The sequence below is a fragment of the Eriocheir sinensis genome, chromosome 16 (assembly GCF_024679095.1).
Source record: "Eriocheir sinensis breed Jianghai 21 chromosome 16, ASM2467909v1, whole genome shotgun sequence".
Taxonomy (NCBI): Eukaryota; Metazoa; Arthropoda; class Malacostraca; order Decapoda; family Varunidae; genus Eriocheir; species Eriocheir sinensis.
Window position 1 is genome coordinate 19,393,513 of NC_066524.1, and position 17,500 is coordinate 19,411,012.

A 17,500-nucleotide genomic window follows, 5' to 3' on the forward strand; every position below is an offset into this window, starting at 1 on the left:
TGGAATTCACAAGGTTACTCAACATCTTTTTGTATATCCAGTCAAGATGCACACACACACACACACACACACACACACACACACACACACACACACACACACACACACACACACTCATTTTCTCTCTCTCTCTCTCTCTCTCTCTCTCTCTCTCTCTCTCTCTCTCTCTCTCTCTCTCTCTCTCTCTCATTAGACGTAACAAATATAATTGGAGTTACATGAATTACACTTCTTAAACATTAATATATACACTTAATTACACTTGCACGAGAATATTGTAATTGTTTTAGTAGTGTGTGTGTGTGTGTGTGTGTGTGTGTGTGTGTGTGTGTGTGTGTGTGTATTTACGCTAATCCATCTAAGGCAAAAAAAAGTATTAGTGTAAGAGCGGAAGATACGAAGCACATGAATAAGGAACGAATATGAGGAAGAGGAAATGGAGGAAAGAATTGGAAGAGAGAAGATAAAAAAGAAAAAAAACGTACAAAAAGTAAGATATAATTGCTAGGAGTTAGATAAGATTAACGGGACTAGTAAATTTATGATAACGTAGATAATTTGATAGGGAAAAGTTAAGCAATAAATGACGCCTTGCCGAGGAGAGATAAATAAAAGAAAAAGAAAAGCAGAAAGGGGAATAGAAAAGACGAGTAAGGGTCAGAAAAGATACCGTGAATTACCTGATAGAAAAATAATGTACCGGAATAAGGAAAAAAAGTAAAAAAAAAAAGATGAAAAAGTGGAAAGAAAAAATAGAACAGGTATTATAATATGTGATAAATTACCGCATAGAAAAATAACTCCTCGAAAAATACAAGAAAAAGTGAAGGAAAATGGTTCAAAAGTGGAGAAGAAAAAAGAAAATGTGTATAAAAAATGTGAAATAAAAACCCAGTAGGAAAAAGATGAATTGGAATTGCAAAAAAAAATAAAATGAAGAAAAGGTGAAAAAGAGCAGGAAGAAAAGGAGAACAGGTAATAAACGGCAGAATAAGTTACCAAGTGGAAAAGGACGCATCGAAATAACAAAAAGAGTTAAGAAAAAGAGATGAAAAAGGGCAGGAAGGAATGAAGGGTGTCCAACCAGTATCGTACACGTATCATCGTTGTCCTAAATATAATACAAAACACACGAAGCCTTACGTACAAGTCCACAGGTAATTAGTGTTGCCATCACCGAGGGCAGAATAAACTAACACCTGAATGGAAGAAGGAGGAGGAGGAGATGGAGGAGTAGGAGGAAGACGAAGTGGAGGAGGAGGAGGAGAAGGAGGAAGAGGTGAGGTGCGAGGAGGGGATGCTTGTGCGGCCGAGGCGGAAGAGGAGGAGGAGAGGGAGGAGGAAGAGGAGGGAGAGGGGAGGAGAGGGAAGGGAAGAGCTGCTGGTTCCGTGTTGCATAGCGGCGGGGCGTTCACCTGTGGAAGAGCAAAGGTGTGTTAATGCAGGTGTGAGTGATCATTCATACATACATACATACATACATACGCATAGATTAGTTTATAGATCATAGGAAATAGACCTTCACCACCTTCCCTTCCTACCCCTGCCCTTCCTTCCTCCCCTTTCTCTCCCTATCTCTTCACCCATTCCTCCTCCTCTCCCCCTTAGACTTCCTCCTCCTCCTCCCTCTCCAAGTGATGAGTATAATGATAAATGGAGAGAAAGAGGAGGAGCAAGACGAGGAGGAGGAGGAGGAGGAGGAGGAAGAGGTGGAACAAATCATAACTTTCTGTACCATTTTTTAATACCACATGACCTTTTTTTTGTTTATTTAATTCTAACACTCCATTATCCCGTCTATGTTAGTTTCGTTATGTGTCTCGCCTCGTGTTTTGGGGGTGTGATAACTATTCTTTTTTACTATATGATTTTTGTTTTGTTTTTATCAAGTTCTAACGCTCCATTATTCTGTCTACGTTGGTTTGGGTATGTGTCCGGCGTCATGTGTTCGTGCGTGATATTTGTGTTGCATTTCTAAAAGCTGTGTCGTTCTGTATTTTCGCTCCCTCGTAAACCGTACCAAAAGACCAAGTAGCAAAAAAACAATCGCATCAAAATTACCAAAAAAATGAAAAACAAATGCAAAAGTTTAGAAGAAAAATAGATAACAGGTAATAAAAGATACAACAGGTCACCGAATATAAGAAAAGAGGAATCGAAATAGTAAAAAAAGTGAAGAAACATTCTTCTGTACGTCTGTCCATCTTTATTTTTCTGTTTATGTCTGTCTCCTTGTTTATTTCCTCTGTTTGTCTGTGTGCCTGTCTGTCTCTTTCTGCCTGTTTGTCAGTCTGAGTGTTCGTCTGTCAATCGTTCACAAAGTTTAGTGTCTTATCTTTCTTAAAACAGTAACTTGGAATGCAGTTTTGTAAGTCCATGAATATTATTAGCCATTGTTTTTCTTTATTCCACCAAACTTGAGACTTCCACGTTACTGTTATTATTTGTTCATGTATTTATTTATCTATTTATTTATCTACTTCATATATCGCATTATTTAGCTCGTTATTTTAATTAGTTTCATCTTTATATAGCTCTCTAGTTTCTGCTGTAATCCTTAACCCTTTCAAAGTACTTCAGTCACCCCTCATTTTTCTTACCTATCCTTCATATATCACATTGTTCAGTTAGGTATATAGGTCGTTTTCTTTCTATTAAGTTCTTGAGTTTCGGATGTGACCCTTAATCCTTTCAAAGTACTTAAGACACTCCTCAATTTTTTAAGCTATTTCTCATATATCACATTTTTTAGTTGGTTATGTAATTACTCAGTTGGCAACTCCTCTATACTTCTTTTTACATGAGCAGTGATTAGCGGGCTTTTTCGTCTTCTTTTTCTTTTGCCCTTGAACGTTTTCCTTTACTGTAAAAAAAAAATATATAGTTCTAAAGTTCCTGCTCTATCCCTTAACCCTTCCAGCGTACTTCAGTCACCCTTCAATTCCACCTATTACCCCAACACTCAGCCTTTCATTAACACTCCTCCTCTTCCCCCTTTTAACCTTCTCCATCTATATCTCTTCCAAATCGCCTCCATTTATCTTTATTTCCCCTTTACTTAACCTTACCATAAACCCCATCAATTCTCCTCCTCCATAGCCATTTAGCCCCTTAACTTTCAGACCATAACCTTATCTAACCTTAACCTTCCTAAGTCTAACCTTCCCCAACTCACTTTCCCTCGGCGTAACAGCATTAAGATAAATTTGCTGGAGTCTCCTCGGGTTATATTTAATCTTCTCCTTTAGTGGTACGTGAGCGGGGAACCTTCTACTTCCTTACATAACTCTCTCTCTGTCTCCCCTCTCTCTCTTTTTATCAGTGTGTCTGTCTGTTTGTCTGTCTATTTCACCTTATTCTGACTGTACCTTCGTTTAAGTTTACCATCAGTTTCCTTTTCTTTTCTTTTCCTTTTCTATTCCTTTCCTCTTCCCTTCCTTTCCTTTCCCCTCCTTTCTTTACTTTTCTTTCATTTCCTCTCCTTTCCTTTCCTATCCTCTCCTCTCCTCTCCTTTCTTTTCCTTTCGTTTTCTTTTGTTTCCTTTCATTTCGTTTTATTTCTTTTCCTTCCCTTCCCTTCCCTTCCCTTCCCTTCCCTTTCCTTCCCCTCCTTCCCTCCCTTTCCTTTCCTTTCCTCTCCTTTCTCTGTCCATTCTTTGTCCCCTTCTTTCAATCACTATTGGTACCTTTTATTCTATTCACCCTCTTCTTCAACCACCTTCCTTACCATCACCATCACAACACTCACCATTCAACACGTGCAAGATGACGGAGACAGGTGTGAGGGCGGCAGGTACGCAGGTGTAGTTCCCGGCGTGAGCGTGGTTGACAGAGGTGATGGTGAGGGAGCCTTCACTGCCTCCGGACGGCCGGCGACTCAGCGGCTCCTGCGTCACGCCCTTCCAGTTGCCCTCCGGAATGCGCTGCTCCCCCTGACGAAGGAAAATATGGAGAAGTCAGAGAGGGAGAGAGACTGAAAGATTGATAGGTAGAAAGAAGGGTAGATAGATAGATAGGTGGGAAGATATATATAGAGAGACGGAGATATAGACACAAATAGATAGATAGGCTTGTAAATAGATAGACAGAGAGGTAGATATATAGATAAATAGACAGATAGGTGGATGATTAAATGGATTAGTAGATATATGAATGGAAAGATAGATAGAGAGTGATAGAAAGATAGATAGATAGAAATACAGATAGATTGAGATTGAGAGAGAGAAGGGAAGGGAAGAGGGATGTGGGAAAAATTTATGCAAGGAGAGAGAAATTGATTATATGAGATAGGTAGATAGAGAGATGAAGAGATAGACATAGAGACTGAGAGAGAAGAAAGGGAGAGAAAGAAAGTTTATGTAAAGAAGAGAGAAAAAAATACTACTACAAACAAACTAATTCCTTTTGAACACGTATTTCTTAAAGCCTAAAAATAGAAAAAAAAATCACTGTCATTCACCGGTAAGCCAATCAATGTCACCTGTATGTTTGTTAATTAAAGAGACGAGCAGGTAACAATTAACGATATCATCACCTGTTTGAAATCATCGCGTAAAGTAATCAATTATGACCCTTTTTTAAACCGACGTTGAAACAGATGATTAATGAACGTTTTAAATAGCCCCAGCATGATCTCTTTAAACCGTGTGGGGGAGGGAGAGCGAGCACGAGGCGGACTTTAAAATGCGTAATTCCTAAAACGTTTGATTGAAACCGCTTAGGGGAGGGAGGGAGAGGAATGCGGAAAAATATATAAAAAAAGGAAGTTGTGTCGAAGGAAAGATAAAAGTTTGTTGAGAATTATGAAAGGAGGGTTGATCTGTGTGTGTGTGTGTGTGTGTTAGTGGTAGTAGTAGCAGTAGTTAAGTAGTAGTAGTAGTAGTAGTAGTAGTAGCAGTAGTAGTAGTAGCACCAGTAGTAGTAGTAGTAGTAGTAGTAGTAGTAGTAGTAGTAGTAGAATGGTCGTAGCTGGGAAGCTGGGAAGAAGAAACTGAGGCAAACGGCGGGAAGAGCAAAATAAAAAAAGGAAGGAAAAGGGAAGAATAAAAAGCTTAAAGAGAGGAAGAAGGAAAGAAGGTAGGACGAGAGGGAGTATAGATACGTGTAGAACGGAAGGTGTAAAGAAGAAACAGAGGCAAACGGCGGGAAGAGCAAAATAAAAAAAGGAAGGAAAAGGGAAGAAGAAAAAGCTGAGAGAGAGGAAGAAGGAGAGAAGGTAGGACGAGAGGGAGTATAGATACGTGTTCAATACTCACGTGGTACCAGAAGACGTAGCTGGGCGGGTGAAGTGCTTGGCTCACCACACACTTGATGGTGACGGTGCTGCCGCTCCTCACGTGCAGCTCAGAGCCTCCAGGGATGGTGACCGAGGGAACTGTGGGAGAGAGGGATGATGGTGAGTGATGGTGAAGATGGTGAGGGGGTAGTGATTTCAACGGAGGTAGATATGGTGTTTTGGTGATGTAGTGATGGTGAGTTTTAGTGAAGAGTGGTAAGGGTAAGGAGGAGGTGGGAAGGAAGGAATAAAGGCAGAAGAAGGGAGGAAGAAAAGGAAAGGGAGGGAGGAAAGAAGAAGAGAAAAATGAAAGGAAGGAAGAAGGAAAGAAAGTAGGAATGGAGAGAGTAGAAAGAATGAAGAAGGTAGGGAGAGAGAGAGAGAGAGAGAGAGAGAGAGAGAGATGAGAGTGAGTTAAATTCTTTTGGGAGACTTTAAGATGCTGTGATTTAACTTTATTTGCATCGTAATGTTGATTAGTCTCTCTCTCTCTCTCTCTCTCTCTCTCTCTCTCTCTCTCTCTCTCTCTCTCTCTCTCTCAGCACCACACACACACACACACACACACACACACACACACACACACACACACACACACACACACACACACACACGTCAAAGTCTCTACTAAAGCACAATGATAGAATTTTAAACACCTGACACGCTTTGCTTTTCGTATGTTTTCTCTTTGTTTTCATTTCCCAACCTTTCAACATGTTCACAGTTCAGTTTCCCTTGCCAGTGCTCAAATGTTATGTTATGTTATGTTATGTTATGCTATGCTTTGTTCAAATGTTATGTTATGGTATGGTAGGCTATGTTATGTTACGGTATGGTATTTTATGGTATGGTATGTTATGTTATGCTATGTTATGTTATGTTATGCTTTGTTATGTTATATTATGGTATGGTATGGTTTGGTATGTTATGTTATGCTTTGTTAAGTTATGGTATGGTATGGTATGCTATGCTATGTTATGCTATGTTATGTTATGCTATGCTATGCTATGGGTCTTGAGCTGTTCTTGAATTTCTCTCTCGCCAATGTTCAAATGGTTCTCTGGCCGAGGTTACACAAGCCTTGAATCACTGTAACAATATCAGGATCTCTCTCTCTCTCTCTCTCTCTCTCTCTCTCTCTCTCTCTCTCTCTCTCTCTCTCTCTCTCTCTCTCTCTCTCTCTGTTTGTCTTTTCCCGCAAAATTTATTCCCTTCGTTCTTTACGTGTTCCGTGTGTCTCGTCCAATTTATCCAGCTCGCTTTCTTTATCGTCCTTAGTTATGTTCGGGTGTGTTTCCTCACGTCTCATCTTTCACTCCTCCTCCTCCTCCTCCTCCTCCTCCTCCCTCTCTTCCTCTTCTCCCGGACTCTCCTTCCTTTTCATTCTCCTTCAATTTCGTTCTTTTTTTTTCTAGCTTTTCGCCTCCTTGTTTTTATCCCTTCTCTTTTTCCTCCCCCTCATCCTCTTCCTATTCCTCTTCTTCCTCTCCTCCTCTTTCTCCTTCTCCATATCCTTCTTTTCATCTCTTCCCTTCTTTTTCTTCTCTTCCTCTCCTCCTCTTCCTCCTTCCCTTACCTATTTCCTTTTCCTCCTCCTTCAGTTCCCTTCTTTATTGCTGTTTTTGAGTCCCTTGTCTCCTTCTATTCATCTCGCCCTCTTTCTGCTTCTCCTTTTTTCCTCCTTTCTTTTTCTCCTCCTTCAATTTCTTTCTTTATTGTTATGTTTTATCCTTTCCCCTCCTTCTTTTCATCCCATCCTTTCCTTCTACCTGCATCCTTTTCCTCCTTCTTCAATTCCTTTCTTTATTACTCCTATTCTCTTGCCTCCTTTTCATCCCCCTCCTCCTCCTCTTCCTCCTCCCCTTTCTCTGTTTGCGTTCTTTCATCCGCTGTTGTCATTTTCCATCCGTCTTCATCATCTCCCTCTTCATCATCTTTGCTTTGCTTTTCCATTATTCTTTCCCTTCCTTTGTGTTCTGCATTCTCCTTCGGGTATATTTTTATCGCCTTTGTGTCTCTCTCACTCTCGCCTTTCCTCAATTTCATTTTATTGCTGTTTGTTACGTTTGGTTCAGGGTCGCGTGGGAGGGGGTGGGGGTGGGGGGTAGGAGGAGGGGTGCTATTCTCTCTCTCTCTCTCTCTCTCTCTCTCTCTCTCTCTCTCTCTCTCTCTCTCTCTCTCTCTCTCGCTCGCTCATTATCATCAATGCTCCCTCTTATCAGCTTACGAAACCTCTCTGTGTGTGACCATTATCTCCCTCTTCCCTCTTTCGTTACCTGATTCCCCTTCTCCTCTCTCCTCTTCCATCATTCGCTCGCTCCTTCTCCCTCTCTCCCTCTCTCTCCCTCACGTCTCAAGGTAAGCTGGACAAACAGTCTTTCCAACTTGTCGAATTTTTCCCCTCAAGACGACTCTCGTTTTGCACCTCTTCGCGGGGCAAGTAAGAGCAGGTGATGTTTGCTCATTAACTGGCCAGGTTATGGAGGCCAGCTTCTTTCTCACCTGTCCGTGGGCCTTGGGAGAGTGGGAGAGAGGAGGGATGGGAGAGTATGTGTGGGGAGGGAAAGGATAGGAAGGGAAGAGATGGGAAAGTTAAGGAAAGGAGAGGAAATGCAGGGCAGGGAAAGGAAAGGAAGGGATGGGAAAGGAAAGGGAGGGAAAGGAAAGGAAAGGAAAGTTAAGGATATGATAGGAAAGGAAGGGAAAGGATAGGAAGGGAAGGGATGGGAAAAGAATGGATAGGAAGGGAGAGGAAAGGAAAGGGAAGGGAAGGGATGGAAAGGAAAGGAATGATAAGGAAAGAAAGGAAAGGAAAGGGAAAGAAAGTGAAGAAAGACGCAGAAAATATATGAAGAGAAAGAATAAATACGCGAAGCAAGGAAATGAAAGAAAAGATGAGAAAGAAATTGTGGAGAGTAAAGGAAAGTGTGATGAAACTAGCAGGACGGAGATGAAAGAAAGGAACATATTTGAAGAGAACAGAAAATGGGAAAAAAAAGACGAGAAAGAGCAGGAAACGAAATAAGCAGAAATACAATAATAGATAAACCTTGAAATAGACAGATGGAGAAAAATAGATAAGGTATACAAGAAAGAGATACAGACAGACACAGACATATACAGAGACACAGACAGGCAGATAGATAGATAGATAGATAAACAAACAGACAAACAGCAACACAGAGAAAGATAGATAGACAGGAAAAAAGAATGGATTGATTCATGTGTTTTGTCATGTTTTATGTTTGTTTGTTCGTTCGTCTGTTTGTCTTCGTGTGTGTCGCCATGATGTGATAAACGCGTCGGTCTGCTTTATATATGTGATTTTCTTTTGTTTTTTTGTGGTGTTTGTTTTTGGTGTGTATGTGGGAGGTGTGTGTGTGTGTGTGTGTGTGTGTGTGTGTGTGTGTTTTACTATTACATTCAACTATCATATGTTTTTTTTATGATTTTAACTTCTATTTTTCATTATACATTTTTTTTTTCATGAGGTTGATTCATTTTCTTTATTTCATTCTCCTACATCTCCTTTTTTATTGTCATATATTTTCCTCCTTTTCTTCTTTTTATTTTTTTATTTTTATTATTACATGTTTCTTCTGCTTCCCTTCTTTTATCTCTCAATCCTCTTCTTTTCCCTTCTTCCCCATGTTTCCTCTTGACCTCTTCCTCCTCCTCCTCTTCCTCCTCCTCCTCCTCCTCCTCCTCCTCCTCCTCCTCCTCCTTCTTCTCCTCCTCCTTCTTCACCACCTCTCCATCTTTCTTTTTTAGGGACCAGAAGACACATAAATAAGACCAACGACAACGAATAGGAGGAGGAAGAGGAGAGGAAGGCAAGGTCGAGGAGGAAGAGAAGGGGGGAAGAGGAGGAAGAGGAAGAGGAGGACAAGGAGGAAGAAGAAGGATTTAGAAGTCCTTCTAGGTATCTCAGAGGTCAGTCCCCCCCCTCCCTTTCCTCCTCTTCCTCCTCTTCCTCCTTTTCCTCCTCCTCCTCCTCCTCCTCCTCCTCTTGGCCTTTCTCGGTTTGTCTAAAAGATTTCCTGACCTTGAAACGTGTGTGTGTGTGTGTGTGTGTGTGTGTGTGTGTGTGTGTGTGTGTTTATTGCTTAGACCGCATATTGCTTTTGGGATATTTTTATGTGTTTCTGTGAGAGAGAGAGAGAGAGAGAGAGAGAGAGAGAGAGAGAGAGAGAGAGAGAGAGAGAGAGAGAGAGAGAGAGAGAGAAAATAAGCAGAAAACACGTGAAAGTTACAAGAATCATAACTATTTTCCAAGAAGGATTAGGACAAAGTATAAACCGAATTCACTTTTCAACTCGACATCAAGAGAAGAGGATATGAGAGATGAGTACGAGGAGGAGGAGGAAGAAGAGGAGAAGGAGGAGGAGGAGGATTTGAATAAGTCATCGGAGCTTAATACTCTCCCTCCCCGACTCTTTGTTTCCACGCACGAGACTCTCCTCATGAATCAACGGAGCCAGCGAGAAGTCATGTTTATGTAATCCTAATCCGGCTGTTGGCTTGTCGGTTTCTGGTTCTTTTTGGTTCTTTTTTTGGTTCTTGTCTTGGTTCTTTTCTTCCCCTCAGCTCGTTTTCTTTTTCCCTTTTTTGGTTCGTCTTTTTTGTGTGTGTTTTGTTGTGTTGTGCGAGATATTCATTTTCGTTTGTTCTTTTTTCCCTCAATTCGCTTTTTATTTTATTTGTGTTTCGTCGTTTTTTATATTCATTTGTTGCTTCTTTTTTCCCTTTCAGCTCGTTTTTCTCTTTTTTTTTTTTCGTCTTTTTTTTTTGCGTGTGTTGTTACGTGTGAGAGATATTCATCGGCTTCTGGGTTTTATTTTACACAGTCTTCTTTTTATTGTCTGGGTTTAACTATTTTAGAAAGACATAATTTTTTTACTATATTTTTTTATGATCCTTTGTTGAAGTGACGGAAATGAGTACCGGAGCAACGCGTAATAATAGTGTTTTTTCCATGATGTTACTTTACATTTGCTATTAGATTCGCTTTATGGAAGGCCAGGTGGAAAGGTGAAAGGGAGGTGTCAATGAGGGAGAGAGGGGAAGGGAAAGAGGTAGAAAGAGAGAGGTATGCAATGGAAGAGGATGAAGATAGCTTGCTTAGGGTTAAACGAGGATGGATATATATGTACAACGCAGTGTCTGAGGTGATATTTTTATGTTGAAGCAGATGGGAGTGCAGTGAAGCAGTGTAGAGAGTGAAAAAGTAAATGAGAATGAGATGAATGAGAATGAAATAAGGACGAGTAAAGAGCAAATACGTAGAGAGAGAGAGAGAGAGAGAGAGAGAGAGAGAGAGAGAGAGAGAGAGAGAGAGAGAGAGATTATGATGAAGGAGATGGGAAGAAGAGAGAAGGGAGAACAAGAGAGTGAGATGAAAATGTGGAGATATTTCCAACCGTCAACTTTCTCTTCATTAAATTTTCGCAACATCAATATTTTTTGTAGACTTTCATTGGTGTCAGTTCATGTAAGAGCATTTCCTAACCGTAATAATAAGAAGAAAACGAGGAAGAAAAAAGTAATATCAATAATAACTAACTAACTAACTAACTAACTAACTAACTAACAATGATAATAAAACGATACTCACCCACAACATTGAGATGCACAAAGTGGCTCATCTTCGGCTCCGTGGACACCTGGCATTCGTACCTGCCCGCGTCCGACGCCCTCACGTACTTCACCTGTAGCGTCCACGTGTTGGTGACGGCCTCGTGCCAGGTGGCGAAGCGCGCGTCCTGGATGAAGGTGTATCTGTCCACCGAGATGATGTGCGCGTCCTTGTTCCTCACCCACGACACCTGTAGAGAAGGGAGGATGTGATTAAAGGTATGAGGTGGTTTGGCTGGTATACTACAGGGGCAAATTTTCCGTGGATCTTCAGTCAAACCACGATTTCCGCTAGCGTGGTTCTCAATTGTTTGTTGTTATTGCTGCTGATGAAGATGGTGAGTAATACCGTCGTGCTTTGGTGAAATCTACCGTAGCTTTGGAAGATCGTGGACACGTCAGAAAACCACGGAAATATGAGAACCATGCCAGCGGAAATAGTGGTTTGACTAAAGATCCACGGAAAATTTGCCCAGTGTAATAGCCTCTTTAGACGCTGCCGACCCTCACATCAGTCATTTCTAAGGTCCTAAAATGAGGTAAAATGCGTTCTTATAAGTGTTCTTCAAGTTCGTGGTAAAGAAACCTTGTCAAACTCCTACCATTTTTTTCATCACTTAGAGTTCTTGGTATGTTGGGACGGTATGAGTTGATTAGGTCAGTACTCTTAAGCCCGTATCCTTAGACGTATCGGCCCCTCAGTTCTCCTGTTTAAAAAGCCTCTCGGGGAAGTTGCTGTGCTTTTCATGGACTGTTTTGTGACCCCAGTGATAGTTTTACACGACGTCTGAGACGCTTCCATCTCACAACAAGCATTTCTATGGGCTAAAAAAAAGGTAAAATGAGCTCAAATGCGTGTTTCTAGTGTTCGTGGTAGGTAGGGAGGAGGTGAGGTGTTCTTAAACGTTACGGACTCTCATATCAATCATTTCTCGCGATCATCAATTTCATACTCAAAACTATCGTACCTACACAACAACACACAACGGTAGCCAGTCAAAATTTTCGTTAAAACTGCTAATTCTAGATGTGTTTCGCAAGAGTTATGGATCAGAAACACGGAAAACAGACTGCGTTGAGTACGATTATCTGGTAACGCTGAGAGGTATGAGGTAATTAGTGTACCTTCCGCAGCCTTTCACGAGCGGCCAGGTGGAAAGGTGAAATGTCAATGGGAGAGAGAGAGGGAACGTAATGGAAGAGGATGAAGATAGCTTACTTAGGGTTGTGAGATGGTGGATATATATGTTCAAAGCTGTGTCTGAGGTGGTAGTTTTTGTGTTGAGGAAGATGGGAGTGTAATGATGAAGTAGAGAAAGGGAGGTATCACTGGGAGAGAGAGAGAGAGAGAGAGAGAGAGAGAGAGAGAGAGAGAGAGAGAGAGAGAGAGAGAGGAAAGTATTGGAGGAGGAGGAGGATAGGTTGCCTAGGGTTAGACGAGGATGGATATATATGTACAAGGCAGTGTCTAAGGTGATATTTTTATGTTGAGGAAGATGAGAGTACATTGAAGCAGTGTAGAGAGTAAACTAGTAAATGAAAATGAGGTGAATGAGAACGAAATAAAGACGAGTAAAGAGCAAATACGAGGAAAAAAAAAGATATGATAAAAGAGATGGGAAGAAGAGAGCAGGAAGAACAAGAGAGGGAGATGAAGATGTGGAGATAGCAAACGTTAGATGATGAAGGAGGTGTGAAGAAGGGGGAAATGAAACACAAATAAGAAGGTTGGGAGACAGAGGGAAAAGTGATGATAAGATGAAGGAGAGCAAGGAATAATGAAGGAAAGTGAGATAAAGAAGTGTGGAAAGCAAACAGGAGGATAAAGGAGGTGTGAAGGAGGAGGAGGCGATAATACACGAAGAGGAAGATTAGAGAGACGAAGTGAAAGAGGAAGAGGGAAAAGTCAAGAGTAAAGGAGAGAGATAGAAGGGAATAAGATAAACGTGTGTGTGGAAAGCAAGCAATTAGAGAGAGAGGGAGATAATGAAGGAAGTATGAAAGAAGAACAGAGAGAGAGAGAGAGAGAGAGAGAGAGAGATGATGAAGAAGATTAGATGAGAGAGCAAAGAAGGAAGAGAGAGAAAGAGAGTGATAAGTCAAATAAGGAGATAAAGAGGAGGGAGGATGATGGAGGATTAGAAGGAAATGATGATGAAGATGCGAAAGAGGAGATAGTGGAGAAGAAGGATTGAGAGTAAAGGAAAGTGGAATAAGATAAAGGTGTGAGAGGGGCAAATATGAGAAGAGAAAAGAAAAGAGAAAGTTGATGAAAGACGAAAGATAAAAGATAGGAGACAGAGGAGAAAAAAAGATAAAGAAGTAAAGAAAACAAAATAAGAATGAGATAGAGAAGAGGGAAAAGTTCAAGCAGAAGGAGAGAGAGAGAGAGAGAGAGAGAGAGAGAGAGAGAGAGAGAGTGATGAAAGGGGTGTGAAGAAGAGAGAAGGGAGAACAAGATACCAGACAAAGATTGAGAGAGAGAGAGAGAGAGAGAGAGAGAGAGAGAGAGAGAGAGAGAGAGAGAGAGAGAGAGAGAGAGAGAGAGAGAGAGAGAGATGTATTCAGTGGTTATTTTCCTATTCATGCACTGGAGGAAACGGAGGAGAAGGAGGAATGGAGGAAAGAAGGAGACGAGGAAACTGTGAATAGAAGAGGAAGAAACTTGTGAGAGTAAAGGAATGAGAGAGAGAGAGAGAGAGAGAGAGAGAGAGAGAGAGAGAGAGAGAGAGTTATTAACATTTTGGATTAAAAAAAAAAACACAGACAAACTTAATAAGCGAATTCCGCCCCGCGCCATGACCGGAAATAACACACACACGCACACACACAAAAAAAATAACACTCACAAAAAAAACGTAGAAAATTTAATTAACAAAACCCAGAATGACTGAAACAATAAGTCGACGCGGCGGTAAACAACAACATCATCAACAACAACAACAACAACAACAACAAAATCAGCAAAAAACATGAACCATTTACACAAGGGAAGATTACAAAAGCGAAATGCCGCCAATGGAAAACACGAAAACAACGTAATTATCGCGCACACACACACACACACACACACACACACACACACACACACACACACACACACAGGGAACGAGACAAACAAACAGATATTGGAGCAAATTAAATGAAGATATGAACACACACACACACACACACACACACACACACACACACACACACACACACACACACACACACACACACACACACACACACACACACATAAGTACACCCTTCTGCCCTCTTCAGTAAACAGACAAAGGTTAAGAAGGAAAAACATGCACTCTCTCCCTGACTTCTCTTCTCTCCAGCCCTTTAATAAGAAGACGTTTTGGTGTGTTCAGGATAGTAAGGGGAAGGGAAATGATGGGAAATAACTTACACAACTACTTCTATTCCCTTTTCCCTCCCCTCTTTCTTCTCCTTTTCTTTCACCTTCAATATAGACGAAATCCGTACCATCCTCTTCTTCCCATTGCTAATAAGAGAATTTTTCGTGTGTTCAGGCTACCAAGAGGAACAGAAACAATGGTAGATAATTTATACAAGTGCTCCCATTCCCCTCTTTCCTTCCCCTTCAGTATAGAGACAGAGCTTAAGAGATAGAGAGGAGAGACATTCACTCCCCGATTTTGCAACCATCCTCTTCTTCCCTTTACTAATAGAAGACATTTTTGTGTGTTCAAGATAGCCAAGGATACAGAAACAATGTCAAATAACTCGTACATGTTCTCCTATACCTGCTTTTCTTCCCTCTTTTTATCCGTTTTTCCTTCTCCTTTTCTTTCTCCTTTAAGGGAACAGATATTAACTCGCTGACTTTTCTCCATTACTTTCCACTCACTTTTGTTCTCTATCTTTCTTCTCCTCTATATCCTTCTTCATATCTTTCCTCTTTCATCATCTTTCTCTCTTCCTTTCTCCTCTCATATTTGCCCTTCTCACGCCTTTGTCTCATTCCACTTCCTTTTGCTCTCAATCCTTCTCTATTTTTCCTCTCCTCGAAGCAAGAGAAACAGAAATAATGTAAAAAAAGCTCATCTAAATACTCCCCTTCTCCCTTTTCTTCCCCTACAATAAAGAGACAGAGAAGGTTAAGGGAAAGGGACATTCACTCACCGACTTATTGCCCAGGTTCTTAATTTTACACGGTAGGTAGGCGCTTGAGCCCATCTGCGCCTTGATGTGCGTCGGGGAGGTGGGGTCGAAGTAGGGGATCTCCGCCGTGGTGGGGTGGATCAGCTGGTCTTTACGGCGGTGGCGACCCATGTTTCTCCTCCCTTGGTGCCCGCCGCCCCGCCGCTGCCCGCCTGCACCTGTGAACAGAGAGATGGTCAGGTTAGATTAGGTTAGGTTAGGTTAGTTTAGTCTGTCATGTCCTTCGAAATTGTTGAAGGTTAGGTCAGGTTTGGTTTGGTTTGGTTAGGTTAGGTTTGGTTAGGTTAGGTTAGGTTAGGTTAGGTTAGGTTAGGTTAGGTTAGGGATGTTTAGGTCCTCAGAAGGTACAATGGTTTAGGTTACTCAGGCATTTACAAAGGGTACAGTGGGAAAATATGGTTAAAGGAAGAAGGGGAAAGGAGACGAGCATGGCATCAAAAGACAGATATAACGATAGACGGTATTTAGAAGATGAATACAGACACACAGATAGACAGATAGACAGACCGAGTGCGTGTGAGAGAGAGAAGGCTAAAAATACGAAGAGGGGAAGAGAGGGAGAGAAAAAGGGAAGTGGATGGGTATTTATCATCGAAGGGGAGGCGAGACGAAGGGCTTTGAGGGAGACAGATAGAAGGGCTGATATGTATAGATTGGCGCTAGGAGGAAACTTTTAACCCACGAGAGAGAGAGAGAGAGAGAGATTGCTTACTTTATCTCTTTTTTCGAGGCCTTTTCCAATATTCCTACATCAGCTTAACATGAATCTCTCTCTCTCTCCCTTCACTTAATTTTCTTTTTTTTTTCTTTATTCCTTAATCTACTCTTCCATTATTTTCTTTTTACAATGTGTTTTTTTTAGCTTAATTTACCTCCTTATTTTCCTTCGTCCATTACTTTCTCCTTCCTCCTTTTATTTTTCAACCTAATCTTCCTTCACTTCCTCCTTCCTTTTTCTCCTCCTCCTTTCCTTCTCTTTTCTTCCCTTTCTCCTTTTCCTTCTCTTTATTTATTAACTCCTAACCTTTTTTTAATATTTTCCGTAATTTTTTTTTATTACATATTTTTATCGTTAACATAAATTCCTTGTCCATAACTTTATCTTTACTTCGTTTTATTCTGCCATTTCGTTTACCGTCTCCTCCTGCTCCCCCTTCCATTATCTCCTCTTCTTCCCCTTCTCTCTCCCCCTCTTTCCAACCTCCTGTATTTCCCTCCCCCTTTTATTTCCCTCCCCTCTCTCCCTCTCTCCTTCCCTATCTTACCTCCTCTTGCCCCTCCTCCCCCTTCCATTACCTCTTCCTCCCTTTCCTCCCTCCTTTATTTCTCTTCTTTCCTCCCTCCTTTCCTCTATTCCTCCTTTCCTTACCTCCTCTTGCCCATCCTCCTCCTTCCATTACCTCTTCTTTTCCCCCTTCTCCCCCTCTCTTTCCTCCCTCCCTCCCTCCCTTCCTTCCCATTTCGACAGGTCGCTCTCCACTAACTTGTAAATGATCCTCTTACTTTCCATATAAATGTGTTTGTGTTTGTTTGTAATATTGCCACTTTCGTTTTTTTTTTTTTTTTTTTTGGTGTTTTTTTCGTATTTTCGTTTTTTTGGTGAGTATGTTTGTGTGTTTTCATTTTCGGGAGCGCGAGTGTGAGCGGTATGTGTGTATGTGTGTGTGTGTGTGTGTGTGTGTGTGTGTGTGTGTGTGTGTGTGTGTGTGTGTGTGTGTGTGTGTGTGTGTGTGTGTTTGAAAGGCTTTCGCTTTAATGTGTGTCCGTGTGTGTGTATGTGTGTGTGTGTGTGTGTGTGTGTGTGTGTGTGTGTGTATGTGTGTGTGTATGTGTGTGTGTGTGTGTGTGTTTGATTTGTTTGTTCGTTTGTTTCGTTTTCAGTGCCGGAGTTTTGAAAGTTTGTATGTGTATCGTTTATCTTACACACACACACACACACACACGCACGAGCGAGATATGATTCAAAGGACGTTTCTCTATATATCAAAATAGAGAGAGAGAGAGAGAGAGAGAGAGAGAGAGAGAGAGAGAGAGAGAGAGAGAGAGAGAGAGAGAGTTTTATATTAATTAAGGTGTTAGGATATTTGTGTTTAATGTTATGTGAAATGAGTTTTTGTTGTTGTTGTTGTTGTTGTCACTGTTATTTATTTATTATTTTATTTTTTTGGCCAGTCCGAGTAAAATTAAAGTTATCGTCTGGAAAATAAGTACCGTAAAGAGGAAGAGGAAGAGAGGAAGAAAGGAAGGAAGATAAGTAGATGGATAATGAGGAGAAGGAGTAACATAGAAAGAGGAAGAAGGAAAAAAAAGGTAGAAGAGTGCAGAAGAGGAAGAACAGTAAAGAGGAAGAAGGAAAAAAAAGGAATAGAATAAAGAGGAGGAGGAGGAACAGTGGAAGAGGAAGAACGAGAAAGG

At 41.2% G+C, this 17,500-nt stretch overlaps 1 protein-coding gene across 1 annotated transcript in view; it reads right to left on the reverse strand.

Annotated features, from left to right (window-relative positions):
• The window catches only part of LOC126999497 (fibroblast growth factor receptor-like 1), a 70,556-nt gene that overhangs the window by 632 nt on the left and 52,424 nt on the right, over positions 1–17,500 (reverse strand). Inside the window, exons 3-7 of the mRNA XM_050862144.1 lie at positions 15,047–15,243; positions 10,890–11,100; positions 5,256–5,374; positions 3,749–3,932; positions 1–1,415 (exon numbers count right to left, since the gene is read on the reverse strand). The exon at positions 1–1,415 is cut by the window's left edge and continues 632 nt beyond it. Of these exons, the coding sequence (XP_050718101.1) occupies positions 1,174–1,415; positions 3,749–3,932; positions 5,256–5,374; positions 10,890–11,100; positions 15,047–15,243 (953 nt within the window). The 3' untranslated portion in view covers positions 1–1,173. The remainder of the gene's footprint in view (positions 1,416–3,748; positions 3,933–5,255; positions 5,375–10,889; positions 11,101–15,046; positions 15,244–17,500) is intronic.